This window comes from Malus domestica, chromosome 05 (genome assembly GCF_042453785.1).
Source record: "Malus domestica chromosome 05, GDT2T_hap1".
NCBI classification, from domain to species: domain Eukaryota; kingdom Viridiplantae; phylum Streptophyta; class Magnoliopsida; order Rosales; family Rosaceae; genus Malus; species Malus domestica.
The window spans coordinates 45,510,436-45,527,446 of NC_091665.1; the positions used below are offsets into that span (position 1 = coordinate 45,510,436).

The 17,011-nt window shown below is 38.6% G+C and overlaps 4 protein-coding genes across 4 annotated transcripts; 3 read left to right on the forward strand and 1 right to left on the reverse strand.

The window, feature by feature from the left end:
• The first annotated feature begins 5,115 nt into the window (after positions 1-5,115).
• LOC103434591 (transcription repressor KAN1-like) lies at positions 5,116-8,559 on the forward strand. The gene is made up of 6 exons (XM_070821987.1): positions 5,116-5,497; positions 5,613-5,689; positions 7,342-7,396; positions 7,816-8,029; positions 8,112-8,232; positions 8,380-8,559. The coding sequence occupies exons 1-6, from the start codon at positions 5,116-5,118 to the stop codon at positions 8,557-8,559; spliced, it is 1,029 nt and encodes a 342-aa protein (XP_070678088.1).
• Positions 8,560-9,273: 714 nt separating this feature from the next.
• LOC103434592 (glycine-rich protein 5-like) lies at positions 9,274-9,624 on the forward strand. Its single transcript, XM_008372950.3, has one exon. The coding sequence runs from the start codon at positions 9,274-9,276 to the stop codon at positions 9,622-9,624; it is 351 nt and encodes a 116-aa protein (XP_008371172.3).
• Positions 9,625-10,722: 1,098 nt separating this feature from the next.
• On the forward strand, positions 10,723-13,891 carry LOC103419610 (aminomethyltransferase, mitochondrial). Its single transcript, XM_070821579.1, has 4 exons — positions 10,723-11,085; positions 11,770-12,344; positions 12,788-12,906; positions 13,232-13,891. Exons 2-4 carry the CDS (start codon positions 11,784-11,786, stop codon positions 13,776-13,778), a joined length of 1,227 nt encoding a protein of 408 aa, XP_070677680.1. The 5' UTR covers positions 10,723-11,085; positions 11,770-11,783; the 3' UTR covers positions 13,779-13,891.
• Positions 13,892-14,309: 418 nt separating this feature from the next.
• On the reverse strand, positions 14,310-15,798 carry LOC103408804 (probable F-box protein At4g22030). Its single transcript, XM_070821661.1, has one exon. The coding sequence runs from the start codon at positions 15,709-15,711 to the stop codon at positions 14,449-14,451; it is 1,263 nt and encodes a 420-aa protein (XP_070677762.1). The 5' UTR covers positions 15,712-15,798; the 3' UTR covers positions 14,310-14,448.
• Positions 15,799-17,011: the final 1,213 nt, after the last annotated feature.

Below are 17,011 nucleotides of genomic sequence, written 5' to 3' on the forward strand. Positions count from 1 at the left end.
TAAAGGGATATATGTCACATCCCGGCTCGGGCGGGACCACTTCCCGGGTTCGACTTCGCCGGAACACGATATTGTCTGTTTTGGGCCCCGACCACGCCTTCACGGTTTTGTTTCTAGGAACTCACACGATAACTTCCCAGTGGGTCATCCATCATGGGATTGCTCTCGCGCGCTATTCGCTTAACTTCGGAGTTCCGATGGAACCCAAAGCCAATGAGCTCCCAAAAGGGCTCGTGCTAGGTAAAGATGTAAATATACATATAAGGCTTACATTATCCACTCCCCTAGGTGATGTGGGATCTTACAATCCACCCACCTTAGGGGCTCGACGTCCTCGTCGGCACACTTCTAGTCAGGGATTGGCTCTGATGCCAAATTGTCACATCTCGGCCCGGGCGGGACCACTTTCCGGGCTCGACTCCGCCGGAGCACAATATTGTCCGCTTTGGGCCCCGACCACGCCCTCACGGTTTTGTTTCTGGGAACTCACACGAGAATTTCCCAGTGGGTCACCTATCATGGGATTGCTCTTGCGGGCTACTCGCTTAACTTCGGAGTTCCGATGTAACCCGAAGCCAGTGAGCTCCCAAAAGACCTTGTGCTAGGTAAAGATGAGAATATATATATATAAGACTTATATGATCCACTCCCCTAGGCGATGTGGAATCTTACAACATATAATAATAATATGCATCCTAAATTGAGATTTAATATAAGGGCTCATGCAGATATGGATGCACTGGCTGAACTGGATGTGCTCTCTATGCATTGATATTCGAATCCCTCTCCACACAATTTAAGATTATAAAGATCTCGTGTATATAAAAAAATAAAATAAAGGCTATAACTGCTCTGCCATGTTTGTAGTTCTCCAAAAGGGTAGTTTTTGTTTCCTCTAAGCAAAAGAAGAGGGAGAGAAATGATAGTATTGAGGGGTACACACAAACACAAACAAAAAAAGATTTTCAAATAGCTAAAAACTCAGAATTTATATTTGGTTTAAAGAGAATTTAAGCAATGCCCTACAAACTTAGGGTTTTATTTCGGGTCTCTTATGAGCTTTTAATTTGACCTTGAACCCTCCTAGTGTTAGAGTGTGTTAATTTGTCTTTACATTCTAGTTTTTCCTATCATGTAGAGTTCTATTTTTATCCTAATTTCAAGTAAGGAAATTAACAGAATTTGTATAGACTAGACAATCAGTAATACATTTTAAAAAGTTATGCGAACTCATAACCAAATTCAAAGTTGACGGAGCAAATAGAATGAATATCTTAAATTCAAGGTGCATAATTACTAAATTCAAGATGCATAATGGTGCTTGATTTTGCACCAAGTCTTCTATTAGGTAGTTGAATATCAGAATGCGGAACAAACAAAACTATAAACTAATAGATATATTATTAAACCAAAGAAAATGACGAAACGGCTACAAAAACCCTAACAAACTTATTCTCTAATGAATAACAAAACACTCTATTTATAATAAACTAATCCTAACCCTAATGCTAACAGGCTAGGCCCAAAATAAACTTATAAGAAAACCCAAATACTAAAATAAACATAAATACTAATATTTTCCAACACCCCCCCGTCAAACTCATGGCGGTATACGACATGGGTTTGCAAACAAGCAGATGCGGACTGGCTCCGTTAGGCGGACTGGCAGGCATGCAAACTTGACTGGACTTGACTTGACTAGACTTGACTTGACTGGCGAACTTGACTTAATTCTTGACTTGACTTGACTTGATTCTTGACTTGACTTGACTTGACTGGCAAACTGGTTCTTGATTCTTGATTCTTGCTTGCAAACTGATTCTGGTTCAAATTGGCTAGTGTTGAGAGTATTGAAAGAACCCGTCACTAAACGGACGAGATTTTCATATCTTAATTATAGCAACAAACAACCAAACACAAATACTATCACTCGAGTGGTCACAATTCAACACTCAAATAATAGTCACAAAACAATTCCAAATAGGCCAACCAATAATTCATGCAGGCCTAAAAACAAACTTAAACCTTTTTTTTTCTTTTGCCCGTGTGGGCCTCAAACAAAAAAACCAACTTTTTCTTTTTCCTTTCTTTTCTATTTTTTTTCTCCTTTTTTAAATTTTTTTTATATCTCCTTCTTCCTCTTTCTTCTTTTTTTTCTTTTTCTTTTTCTTCCCCCATTTTCTTGTGGTTTTCTCCAGACAAACCTTGCAAAACATGCAAGTGCAGAAAGCTGGGTTTCAAGCTTCGTCAGAAAACGATGCGAGTGCAGGAAGGAACAAGGTGTCGATGCAAACGGATCAGACTGCAACAACATGGGGCAACGGCGGCTACAGATCTGGGTGTGGGTGCAAGCGGGTTCAATGACAGCGGAATCGATTCAAGAGTGGAGTCGTGATTGTGGGGCGACGAGGTGGAGCGACGGCTGTGCCGTGGTGATCTGATGTGGGATAGGAACGGTGTGCGGCAAAGCATGACAAAGCTTCAGCAATCCTCTTTTTGTTTTTCTGCTAACTAAACCAACGACAATAAACTAGCATACATACATACTGACAAACAGATACCAACCCAACCAAGCAGATTAAATCCAGAAGGATTGAACCTACTCTGATACCAAGTTGAATATCAGAATGCGGAACAAACAAAACTATAAACTAATAGATATATTATTAAACCAAAGAGAATGACGAAACGGCTACAAAAACCCTAACAAGCTACATTGTGAATAACTTATTCTCTAATGAATAACAAAACACTCTATTTATAATAAACTAATCCTAACCCTAATGCTAACAGGCTAGGCCCAAAATAAACTTATAAGAAAACCCAAATACTAAAATAAACATAAATACTAATATTTTCCAACACCAAGTACTCAATGTATTTTCTTAAAGTTTCTTTCCAAGTCTTCCTAGGTCTTCTCCTACCCCTTTTGCCCTGAGCCTCTGTCTCACAATCGCATTTTCTAACGGAAGTATTTGTAGATCTTTGTTTCATATGTCCAAACCATCTTATTGAAATCTTCAATTGCAGTCACTCCTACATTACCTCGGATATCCTCGTTTTTAATCTTGTCCTTTCTTGTGTGCCCACAAATCCAACGAAGCATTCTCATCTCCGTTACATTCATTTTTTTCAGTGTTAGTTCTTGGCTGCCCAATCGATGACGTAAAACATTACTGACCTTATTATCGTCCTTGAGCTTTAGTGGCATTAAAAGGTCACACAATACACCCAATATACTCTTTTATTTCGTCTATCTACCTTTAGTGACATACGAAGATATCTGTAAAAAGAAGAAAAATGACTTCGATTGCTTACGATGTCACACAACACTTATCGTCCATGCCAATGCATGCCACTGTCACAGAAACACTCTGATAACAGAGACAGAGGGAATATTCTTCCAAATTTGAAACCGCCTCTCTCTCTTTTGGATGCTGTTACTGAATGAGTGTGTCCATGGAGGCAAAGTTCCATCCATGTCATGAATTTTAGTTCAGCCATTTTGTCTGTGTCCAAACAAATAAATTCAAATTTAATGAATTAAAGATATTTTTTTTAAAATAATTCCATCCAAATTCCACAACCCTAACTGCACTCTGCATGCAATGCAGATGTGCTTACGTATAACCCCCATTAAATGACGTTTTCATCCCCAGCGTGTCCCCCAGCTAGCAATGCCCGAGTACCCGACATGCGAAGCATGTCTACTTTTCAATATTATTTCTCCCCATCACTTTCCCCTCCAGCTTATTGTTCATTTTGTGTTCATCTATTTCTATGCCGTGCTTAGGGATTTGTGTGTGAATTGAGAGACTTTGAGTCTTCCATTCATTAATTAGTTGAAAAAAATACCATGTGACTTGTGAAGGAGTGATAGTCTTTTTCGGCTGGAATTAGGGAGAGGGGACTTGACTCAAAGAATAATTTGGTGTAGGAACGCCAACCACGTAATTGGTATGATATATTTTATAAATTATTCTTTTTTTTATCTAATTTGATGTCAGTTTTACCCGTTATAAGAGTTATTCTAATCAGTCAGTCTTATCAAAGTTTTCTCTCACTTTATTCAACTTCACATTAATCTTGCTCGATGCATAAGAATTACCCCTAGTCTCAGACAACAACATCAAAATTTTCTCTAACTTGACTGTGAGGAGTGAGGACTGAGTAGAGGTTTGAAAATTTTGGGTGGTTTTGTTTTCGTAGGTTTGCTTTGAAGATGCAATTGCTTATGTCACCCATCTTTTTATTTTATTTTATTTTTATGTCAAATATGTGTCACCCATCAGATTCATACATGGAGGTTATAACGTGCGTTTGCCATTCCTCTGTTTTCTTGTCAAACCCTATTTATTTCTCTTGTTATAACGGACGTTTGCTTAGCTGATTCCCAGACCATATTGTATATATTTTTATAAATGTGTTTTTTTGGTCGAACAAATTTATATTATATATTGACTTGACTCAACTTTTTAATCATTCCTGTTTTGCTGGGCTGGGCACAGCTCCAGAAACCCAGCTTTGCCTTTTTTTCTTTTCACAAAGTTAAAATGTGCAGAAAAGACACAGAGAATAAAGAGATTTTTTAGTGTGACCATCATACATGATGATATACTACATGTTGTTATGTAAATGATGAGATATGTGTGTTAAAAAGTTAATAATTTAAAAAATAAAATTTCCCATCACTTAAATAAAAACAAGTGGTGTTCCACCCGTGTTCTCGTCACAACTAAAAATTTCTCTAGAGAATGTGTTAGCTAGGTAGTTGATTAGTCAAGAAAAATTATATCACCAAGAACTTTAAGATTGAATTATATTATATATAATTTTTCACTTTTCAGCGTTCATTTTCACCCAATCATGAAGTCACTTTGAAACATAAAACCACAACCTGCGCTAGACTACAAAGTCTGAAATTCTCTGTGGGAGTATTTTTTTTTTTTCCTTTTTCCAATTGAAACTCCAAGGACTGAAAAAATGAAGTGTCCCTTTGAGCCAGAGAAAAGCTGCCACTAGAAGACACATATCAGCAACAGAGTCCAACTGATTTGTATTCATATATATTCTCTGAGACCCCATCTCGTATATATCTAGATCTCTCTATCTAACATGAAAGATCAGGCAATGAAGAGGGTTGAAGGAGATGATCACCATCACCAGAGATCCTCATCTCTTAAGAGGTCTCCCTCTTCTTCTGTTGACAATGGTGATCAGAAACCCTACACGTCATCATTTGATGATGGTGATGGTGATGGTGTTACTCCTATGAGAAGCACAACTCTAGGGAAGCAGCTAGTAGTCGACGGCTATCCCCACCATTTTCCGGCCGCGCCCAGTCATCGTCAGATGAGCGGCAGCCTGTTGAAACCATCCTCGTCATCATCGGTTCCGGTGAGACCTTATGTTCGGTCCAAAATGCCTCGGCTTCGTTGGACGCCTGATCTTCACCGCTGTTTTGTGCATGCAGTAGAAAGGCTTGGAGGAGAACAAAGTAACTTCAGCTTTTCTCCCAGCACAGACGCGCGCGCGCGCGCGCACACATATATATATATATATACATAGCAAATTGTTAATAAAAATTTATGGTTGTGTTCAATTAATTACAGGAGCCACTCCAAAGATGGTTTTACCGATCATGAATGTGAAAGACCTCACTATATCGCACGTTAAAAGCCATCTTCAGGTAATCTGCGATCTAGCTAGATAACTACATTTTTCTTTCTTTCTTTTTGGTTCAAGAGATAGCTAGATCTTGTTAAGCGTAGAAAAAGCTCTTTTTGTTAATTTGGTGTTTTCTACTTATTTATTTTGAAGAGGAAATTTCCAATTAATTAATTGGGTAGTATAGGGTTTTTTGTTGGGAGCAGCCTCTCCATAAATGGGGGTAAGGCTAGCCGACATTCACCTCTCCCAGACCCTGCGTAAAGCGGGAGCCTTGTGCACTGGGTACGACGACGAGTATAGGGTTTTTTGCTTTTTTTGTTATTTTGTTTTTGGTATAAAAGAATGATAATAGATTTATGCGAAGTTGAACTATATAAAATACTTGGTCATTGGTCTACCATATTAGTTTTACTCTCCAAATCCATACAAACGGTTAAAAAGAACCAAGACCCCGAGAATTAGTCATCAACTATAAAGTAGGTTACTTCTTTCCAACTCAAAGCCATTAGAAAGAGCTAACTTTATGATAGAATGAGCCCATCCCCTATCTCCATAATTTCATTAAATAATAAAAAGCGATGATAAATAAATACGAGCATGAGACGAAGCCAAAACCCGCAAAAAAAAAATCAATACATCAATGAAAAAGAAAAACTGGACGAAGATTCCTCGAACCAAAGTCCAAGACCGCAAAGCAAAATGCTAATAAACCACCTCCCATCATAGAAAAACAAAGCTCAGTATCAACTAACCTATAACAGGAAAGTTGAGATAGATTATGAAGATATGGAGCAGCAACACAAGGAGAGCAAAAGTCTCACCAAAATTACCTGGATGATCAACTCTATAATTAGCTAAGTAATCCGCCACTTGATTACCTTCTCCATAAATATGAGAAAATCGGATTCACATAAAAAATAAAAGCACCTTACAATTATGCCATTGAACACAGAATGACCAAGGCACATCATCAACTCGAGTCGAAAGAAAATGAACTATAAGAGAAGAATCACATTCAATCCATAAAATTTACCGACCCTTGTCCCAAGCAAAAGAGACAGCTTGAATAACGGTATGCAACTCAGCCTCCCAGGATGATGCTGACCTAAGCGAACTCGCAAAACAACCAAGAGCAAGTCCTTTGTGATCTCCAAAAATACCAGCCAAGCCAGGAGCCCCTAGTTGCACCATTTATGTACACCTTAACCCAGGAAGAGGGAGGACTCCATACTATCTCAACCGTACGAGGAGCCTTAGTAGGACGACCATGCACACCAATTGACCGAAGAATACATAGCACATCAACAGAGTTCTTCATGGAAACATTATTAATAGAAGTAACCTCAATTAATTGGAGCTTGATTGCTCGTATAAGAGAGGAGGCTGATTGTAGTTCACCCCTAAAACGTAAATAAATACGAGCCCAAATTAAATAACACCAGCACCAATCATGCCCCACCAGCTGAATACCAAAACCACAAACCAAACCAAAGGGTACCCAAAAAAATTATCCATGTCTTGATGAAAGCATGATGACATGCAAAACCATACTAAGCAAGCAGACCAAACTTTGACAAGAAATAGAGCACTCAAAGAAAAGATGAGAGGCAGTTTCATAGCAAGCACCTTAATTACTTTGGAATTTCTTTTTTTATTCTTTCTAACGTTTAGGTTTGTGACCGTGGACAGTTGTACAGGAATATGAAGCATGAGCAAGGCATACAAGGTACACACGTACATACATGCATGCCCTCTCTCCTCTTCACTCTGGACTAATTTCCATCATTATTTTGGTCATTTAATTTATTGCACAATATATATATATATATATATTTCCCTTCATCATGTATTATATATGTATAGCAACAAAAAAGTATTGTTGAACTAGATGTGAATATATATAGTCGATTTGCTCAAAATTCCTCTTGATTTGTAATTCCTAGGAATAATGTATTTGTATGATTTTTCTATGATATTTGGTACCTTCAAGATTAGTCAAAATTGAAGAAGACCTAATTGATTTGCAACACGAGTTTATTGGTTTTTCTTTCTCCTTCTCTCTTTTTCATTTAAAATTTGCGTAATCATGAATGTTTTTATCATTCTTTAAGCTCTAGCTAATAATTGAATTGAAATTTTGTGCAGCAGCGGCTATGGCAGCAAAGGAGAATGGTGTTTTTCTGGTCTCTGAGCACTCTAACAACTCAATCTACTTAAAAGCAATCAATATTGCCCAACCTGTTTGTCACCAAAAGAACGATGGGGTGATAAAAATGTACAATTATGGACCCTGCCAAAGCAATGAAACTTGTTACATTGAAGACCTTGCTACCAAGAACACCAGCCCTCAGGCCAAATGGTAATTGTAAATTAATTAATTCTTTTTTATCTCCTAATTGACATTATTAGTTATGTGAGATTTACATTCATGATATTTACAGGAAGGATGAGACGAAGCCATTAGTACCCTATCAAGTATCAAGTAAAAGATACGAGCAGAAACCAAATTCTTTCATTATATTCAATGATCTACTCAAAAGATGCAGTGATAATATTGGACAAGTACTCTCTCTCTCTCTCTCTCTCTCTCTCTCTCTCTCTCTCTCTCTCTCTCTCTCTATCTCTCTCTCTCCCTCTCTCCCTCTCTCCTATGACATTCTGTCTCTGAACAGTCCTTTAATATTCCATTCCATGTGTATGAACTTTCAGGAGAGCAATCATAAACATTTGGAAGATTTACGCGGTACCGAAAGTGAATATGATGCAAGAATGTTTCTATCACTCAACTCGTCATCAACGAAAGCCTGCCGTGAACTGTTGAGGCTCAGCAAAGCCTCTGGGAATTCAGATGCGAATGATGTCTCTCTTGAGCTCACTCTTAACACTTAAAATCATCATGCACATTTTTATGCAGACAATGTGCGAAACTTGAAAAAAAAAAAGTGACTCTGGACTTAATTTGTACCTCTTTTCAATATTGTCCTCGAATATATGCTTCATGTGCAATTTGATTAATGACCGGATACCTTAAATTGACATTATCACTAACATTTACCTCTACAAAATGGGGTGAGTAAAAGGCCTCTGAGTGGCTAACCCACTTAGTCACTTATATGCTTTTTATGCACCTCATTTGGTACAACTAATATCAGTAGTTGTCAGTTTTTATTGTAGTGTGTATAGTGATTAACAAATAGCTCCAAGTGCAAATAACGTGACTTAAAATATTTCATTTCAAATTAACGTCACAAACATGCATGTCGATGGTGTGATTTTACATTTGACTTTCAAACCACGAGGGATACGAATTTAGTAACCTCTCTCAACTACGTAGAGGCAATAGAGGTTAGAAATGAAAAAAAAAGATCATTTTGATGCAAACACACACAAACAATGTTTAGGGGTGGTTGTATTAATTTGTTGGTAAACCAAAAATATAGGTTACTCACGTACATGAAGTGTCTCCCTAATTTCAACCTTCATCTTCTCTAGTCTTGTTCTTCAACCTATAAATTCAGTCGCCCAACCTGAAGGGAAATGTCCCAAATCGAATACACACAAATCTTTAGCTTATTACCTCTCTCCTAGGAATAGCTTGAGATCATGGCTGCTACTAAGGTTTTGATCATGTTGGTGCTTTTGGGTGCTCTAGCTACACTCAGTAGCACCACGGAGGCTGGGAGGGACGTTGCAATGAGCAAAAAGGGTATCGTCGGCGGTGCATTTAAATTTGATGATGAAAAGACGTATCTCCATCACAAGTTTCCCCGTTATGGATATCCATATGGTAAAAGATTTGGTTTTCGAGGTGGGTTCGGAAGTGGAGTAGGCCATGGTAGTGGTACCGGAGCTGCATCTGGGGCTGAATCCGGAGCTGCAACTGGAGCTGCGGATGGAGCTGCAGCTGGAACGGGGGCGGTTGAAGGGCAAGGAGCTGGTGGTGGATCGACTTGAGCACTATATATGCATGCAGCTAGCTGAATCAATTAATTAATACTAGTTGCTTAATTTGTGCTCATCATATATGGTTGGTGTACTAGATATGGAATAATTAATTTAAGTTACCAAATTTGAATTTTCTCTATCTTTGATTAATTATCCCTGTTTTGTTCTTAATTTTTTATTTTGCATGGCAATATTTAGATGGATCTTGAGTAGAAATGTTGGGAACATTGGGCCAGGGCAATCTATGAGCCCAGTAAGCCTCATGCTTTTGTGCTCTATGTAAGATTGGAATGGTCCAAATTTCATCTTTTCTACACTTTTTTTTCCTTGGTTATCATCATTTATTTAATTTTTATTCGTTCAATCTAATAACTAAAAAAATAAAATATGCATTAATTAAAAAAGTGTGAATAAATCATTTTCCTATTGCAACGAGACTTTTTTTTTGTTAGAGTATAACAATAATTCTATTTAAACACACAAAACTGACACATTTGTTGACACTTTAATATAGGTGGGCCATGCTATTATTGTATATGAGGCTCACTTGTATTAGAAAGTCAAAATGTCCCATGAGGTTTTATTATTGTCAGTCTTTCATCTAAATCATCCCTATCCTTCGTGTCTACGATTTGTACAACTGTATGTTTTTGTGATTATTATTAAATTGGTAGCATGATTAGCGTGTGACTCATTTATGTATTGGTGTGGAAATCACAATAGTACTACTTGGAAACGAAACTAGTTATCATCGAGCTTGAACTTCTCTTCAAAATGCATAATTATTCCCAAACGACAAATATTCACCTAATTTGTCTTAATTGTGCAAGTGTAGATTATACGTAACCTAGAACTAAGTCACATATCTACTACACATCAATTTAATGTTGAATCAAACTGTTAACCAAAAAATAAGCATAAATTGATACGATTTTAAATCATAATGCATTTGAGGAAAATTAAAACCTCATAACTCATTTCGTAAAACCTCGTGAAAAGCATCAATAATAGTGAGTGTTACGAGTTGATTGATAGTAAATTTCATCTTCACCCTACATGAACACAAAACGAACGCAAATAAAAAGGGGCAAAACCCGAATCCGATCCGACCCACAAGTCCTAGTGTTGAAAGAGGGGAGTGAAGAAAGCGATATGATCATAGAAAAGAGGGGATAGGGGTTATTTTGTCAAGTTCTGCCATCACCACTCACTGACTGGCGATGGGGTGCTCTATCGATTAGGAAGGGGAAAACCCTCCTCCACCCACTACATACCCACCAACCCTTTTCTTTTTTCCTTTTTCCTTCTTTTTTTTAATTTATCTGTCTCTGCGACTGTCTCGTACTTGGACTCATAAATATAAAAACGCCACCTTTTTTCTGAGTTTGCAGTTGCTCATTTGGGCTCTCAGTCTCAGATTTGCTTGTTTTTGAAAGAACTGATAACAGAGAAGACAACCCATCTCAGCATGTGAGTTTCTTATTCTTTCTCTCTCCTTGTTCTGTAATTGCATCTCATTGGGTATGTATTTCTGGGAATTTTTTTTTTTAATGCATCTCTCTCTCTCTCTCTCTAGATTAGATGATGTGAGATTAAGAGATCTGTGTGGTTGGTTTGCTTTCTCCTTGATGGTTCTGATATTTGAGGTCCCAATGGCTTAATATTCAATTGTTTTATTGTTCTTGAAAGAGGTTCTGATTGATTTGTAGCATTTTTTCAGTGGTTTAAAACTTGTTATGTTGATTTGGTGGATTATCAAATGCAAAGTTTGAAAATTGTATTGTAAAGAGACCGGCTTGATCAATTCCTCTGTGTTTTTATACCATTTGGATGACTTTCGACTTCAAAGTTCAAAAATTTGATGCTTAAGGGTAATGTCTCGATGCAACCACACTAACATAACTGTATGAATTGCAATGCAATGCAATATTTTTGATCGATTTATCTCTCGTTGGTTTCTTTCTCACAGCAACTAATGACGCCCTACCGTGCTTTGATTATTGTTGTTTTTGAGATATGGATCGTTTGGTGCCCATTTAGAATATGCTTTGTTTGTAGGACAAGTTATAGAGGCATGTCATTTCTAGTATAGCAGACCTATCTCCATTTTGTAACATGAACCTAAAAGTCAGTATGATTGATTATGTGTCTCAGATATTTCAGCTAAGATGAGAGGAGCGGGTTTGTGGCAACTTGGCCAGTCAATCACCCGGCGTATTGCTCAGGGTGACAAGAAGGCTGTAGCTCGTCGATACTTTGCCTCAGAAGCTGAACTCAAAAAGACAGTCCTCTATGACTTCCACATTGCAAATGGTGGAAAGATGGTGCCTTTCGCTGGATGGGGAATGCCTATTCAGTATAAGGACTCGATCATCGACTCCACTATAAACTGCAGGCAGAATGGTAGTCTCTTTGATGTCTCGCATATGTGTGGGCTGAGCCTTAAGGGGAAGGACTCCATTCCATTCCTTGAAAAGCTTGTCATTGCGGATGTTGCTTCGCTTGCCCCTGGAACGGGGACACTCACTGTCTTTACAAATGAGAAGGGAGGGGCAATTGATGACTCTGTGATTACCAAGGTTACCGATGACCACATATACCTGGTGGTGAATGCTGGATGTAGGGATAAAGATCTTGCTCACATTGAAGAGCATATGAAGGCATTCAAGGCTAAAGGCGGAGATGTCTCATGGCACATCCATGATGAGAGATCTCTTCTAGCTCTCCAGGTCAATCCTTTGATCAAATATTTACTCGTCTTTGTTGATTCATTTTGTTATTGTACCGAATCTGCCATATACTCGTGTTTTTTAAATATTCACTTCCTCATTTGATAGAACTGGTGTGTATGATTGGGGTGTTGCATATTTGAAATTTGTCTTATTCAACTGCATTTGAGTTTGGAATCGTCTGATTCAATTGCTGCTTTTTTCCTCTTACATTAAAAAATCCAGTTTAAAAGAAATTTGAGCTAAGTACAGTAATTAGAAGGTAGGTTTTTGTAGTTCAGTTGAAACTTATTTATGTTGATTTGACAAATAATTCGATTAGTTAAAACTGCTGCAGTTACGATAGTGAAGTAGGCTCACAATTGGACACAGTTTGATTTTGCTTCAATAGCTGATTAATGTTCCTTATTGTAACACCAAGAGTTTTCTGATTTTTCGAGCAGGGTCCTCTTGCTGCCCCAACTCTTCAACACTTGACAAAAGAGGATTTGAGCAAGTTATATTTTGGAGAGTTCCGAATTTTGGATATCAATGGTGCACACTGCTTTCTCACAAGGACTGGGTACGTTTCCCCTGTCTCTTTTGTGGTCTTTTCCAAAGCGAGCAAATTACTTTTGACGGTGTGGGGATTATAGTTTTCCATCTGAGAATTCGGCTGATGACCCTTGGTTTATACCAATTTAAGGTTTTTTTTGCGAGTTCTCAGACTTAGTTAGTCGTTTCTCTCCCCCCATGTAGTTACTAAGAAAAGGAATTGAAGATGACAAGTGAAGCAATTTTATTCTGTTATGTGCCTTTCTTTGGTGATATAAGAATTTGGCATTTCTACTGTCTTATTGAGTGAGCTGTGATTGACATTTGATTGTACTTTTCACTGAGAATTTTAGGTACACCGGTGAAGATGGATTTGAAATCTCGGTTCCTGATGAGAAAGCAGTAGATCTTGCCAAAGCAATCTTGGAGAAATCCGAGGGGAAGGTGAGGCTGACAGGTCTGGGTGCTCGCGACAGTCTCCGACTGGAAGCTGGGTTGTGTTTATACGGCAATGATATGGAGCAACACACAACACCTGTGGAGGCTGGACTCACATGGGCTATAGGGAAGAGAAGAAGGGCAGAAGGCGGCTTTCTTGGTGCTGAGGTAATACTCAAGCAACTTGAGGAAGGTCCTAAAATCCGGCGTGCTGGTTTCATCTCTTCAGGCCCGCCTGCTAGAAGCCACAGCGAGATTCAGAACGAGAAGGGTGAAACCATTGGGGAAGTCACAAGTGGAGGATTTAGCCCCTGCCTGAAGAAAAACATAGCGATGGGGTACGTGAAGTCTGGATCACACAAGGCCGGAACCAAAGTTAAGATTATTGTCCGAGGAAAGGCCTACGATGGAGCTGTCACGAAAATGCCTTTTGTACCTACAAAATACTACAAGCCATCATAATTCAAGCGCGCGACATCATCATCGGGTTTCTAATCAGTTTCCCCTTTGATTTCTTGCTAAAACTTGACTGTTTCTGTCAATGCTACTTGCTTATGGATGATCTTTTACTGTTACTGTTTCTTACCGACGTGGATGATGTTTTACTGTTAGTTTCACAGCTAAACCAGCATGTCAAAACATGAAACATGAGGAGGAGTGCTGTCTATATTAAAATAATTTATTTATTAAGAGAAATACAATGACCACAATGTAGCTCACCCAAGTCAAACCATTCAAGGTAAGACAGGGCTTCAAAGTCAACATTTTAGGTGAATCTAAGCCGTCTAATCTAGACCATTTCTGGGAAGTATGATCATAAAAATATTCAACTAGGCTGCAAACAGCTCTATGTTGTTCAACTACTAAACTCAGAATCCCTCTCTCAACAAGGACATAAAATTTTGCTTTCAATAATACTTATTAAGCACAAACCGTAGTTGTTTTAAAGCTAAACAAAGCTTAATTCGACAAAAGAAACAAATTATAGGGTGAAAATTTTGAGTGCTAACACTAAATTCTTTATGTTACATGGTTGTACAAAGAATCAAATGAATTGCTAGATTCTACAGGTAACTAAAAGAATCAAAGAATTTTTCCTTTTGTTATGTTTGTACAAAATCTGATGAACTAATTAGAAAAGCTTGCAACCGAATTCGTCTATGGGTTCTCCGTTCCAACGACACAAAGCTGATTTCGATGCAAGTTCTCTGAGCTGCTCCAAGCTTCTTCCCAACTGCATTGCAACCTTCATTTCAAAAACCACCCCATTTTCTCTCTTCTCCAAGTCTTGTTCTCCAAGTGCTGTTTCAATTGAATCCTCCAACTTGTTGAAGAAGCCGGCGCAGTTCCTGTACATCTCAAACACCATCCCTACTTGCCCGCCATGCTGAAAAGCATTCACTGCACTAGCCAACGAGCCTGCAGCCACTGCTGCAACCGCGGCAGTGGCTGATCCATGGCCTACAAAAGCAGATCCAACAGCCGCGATCGCAGTAAGCACAGGGCCCGAAACTGCCAAAATCTTGTTGGTCTTTAACGCCAAGCTTCCTAATCTCTCATAGTCTTCAATGTCCTTGTTCTTCACAACTTGAATAATTTCTCTCATTTCGCTTTCAAGTTCTTCACTCCATCCATTCACATTATTTCCCATCTGGGATTTCGGTTTCCTTGGATTTTGAGATTGAACAACATTTCTAGGCCACCAAACAGCCGGCTCAATTTTTTTGGGGAACTTTTCGAGCATGGCACCGAGCAACGGAAGTGGGTAAGCTTTGTCAAGAGCCAAAACCTTCTCCATTGTCTCCTTCACATCTTTCTCAGTAGGATCACGAAGAGCAAACACCGTCTCAATTTCGCTCTGGAGCTGCCTGAACAACCTCGTAGCATTGCGCTGCTCCTCGGCGAGCTGCGAAGGCTGGATCTTGTTCATGATAAGCAGCATTCCGGTAGCTGCGGAAAACAAAATAGCCGATGAAATGTTCAATGCCAAAACGGACGTTCCAGCAGCTGCATTAACTCCGGCCATTAGGGAAGCGGAGAGAGTGATCATGTTGATAGAGCTAAGTAAGAGTGCGTTCCAGTTATTGCGCTGCTCGCCGATGTTTGCGTGCATCTCCACTCTGTCCGCCACCGCCTCTAAGAGCGCGTAGAGCTGAGTTGTGGAAGCTGTAGGCGCGGCTGCTGCTGCTGCAGAGTGATTGTTGTTATACAAATCGGTGTTTTCGTGTTTCAGAACTTGTTCCTTCAACTGGAGGCCTTCGAGGACGAGCTTCGTGGTTTGTTTTGGGTCAGCGAAGCGGACCCTTGGGAGCGTGCGGACATGAATGGCGGCATTTATGGTTCTGTTTGAGGAAGAACAACGTGAGACAAGAGATGAAGTTTGGAGGGAAGCCATTTGATTGGTTGGGGTGCTGTGTTTTGTTAAGAGTGTTGAGACCAGAGGATCTCAGGTGGGTTTTCAGTTTGGAGGAGTAGGAGGAGAGGAGAGAATTGGGAATGGAAGAAGTGGGTGGGATGTGGTGGGTATTTATTTGCAGGAGAGCTGAAAACTGAAAAGGGAAGAAGGGGTCAGATTTGGAAATATTGACTGGACTTGGTTTATTGGCTGACCTGATGCTGCAGCGTGACCCATTCCCTTTTTTTTTTTTTAATTTTCCTCTTCAATATTTGGTCCACTATTTTGCATTGCCTTCACTCGTTCTCTCTCTCGTCCCCATGCACACATGAATAGTATTAGCATGGGTAAGAATTGTTCGAAAGTTAGCTCGTCAACTTTAGTATCCTATTTTGTTAAAAATTGTATTAGGAAAGAATTAAGTTTCTTTTTACAATTTAGAGTGGGAATCCAAGAAGTACAATTGGAAAAAGGAAAGAAAGTGTATTTATCTGTTCCACATAGAATAGGAAACTTAACAAGAAGTAGACATGTAAACCACACTTTATACTTATAAATAGAGTGCGGCAAGGCTAGAAATAAGAGAGAAAAGCTCGAGACAGCTGAGAGAAGAGGGATTAGTGTAGGGTTTGCAAAAGTACTGTATGCCTTATTATTAATCAAAGAAGCCGTGATTCATGTACTAAGAGAAATCACAGCTGGACATAAGCAAAAGTTCTATCTAACCAGGATAAATCTTGTGTATTTCAAGTTATTCTCTAATTTGCTAAGTTTAGTCTATTGCTGGATACATAAAAGAACAAGATTCAAAAGAGAGTCAAAATTATAACAAAAATTTCATACAACATACATTACACGACAACCCTAATATGAACACAACTAAAACAATACGATTAATACTGCTCAATTAACATTACCTTAGTAAAATGCTTAACCATCAAAATGCACCATCAAGTATATCAAAAGTATGGCTTCATCCTCTCCTTTTGCAACTGTATCACTTTTCCCCTCTAAACTTTCAATTTGTAATTCACATTACCATAGTTCATCAACTCCGTGTGTTAACTAATTTTTTTTTTTGTTAATACGAGATACTCAATATATCATCAAAATGTCATTCATATTAATAATATCATGCCATATCGCGGAGCAAAATTTATTCGTTAATTGACGAATTTTGCAAACTAGTGTTATGTGAGATACAAAATGCTATTAGATAAGGTGATACAGTTGCAAAAACATATGGTAAAGAGATACGTTCATGATAGTTTAGGAGGAATTTTAATAATTAAATATTTAG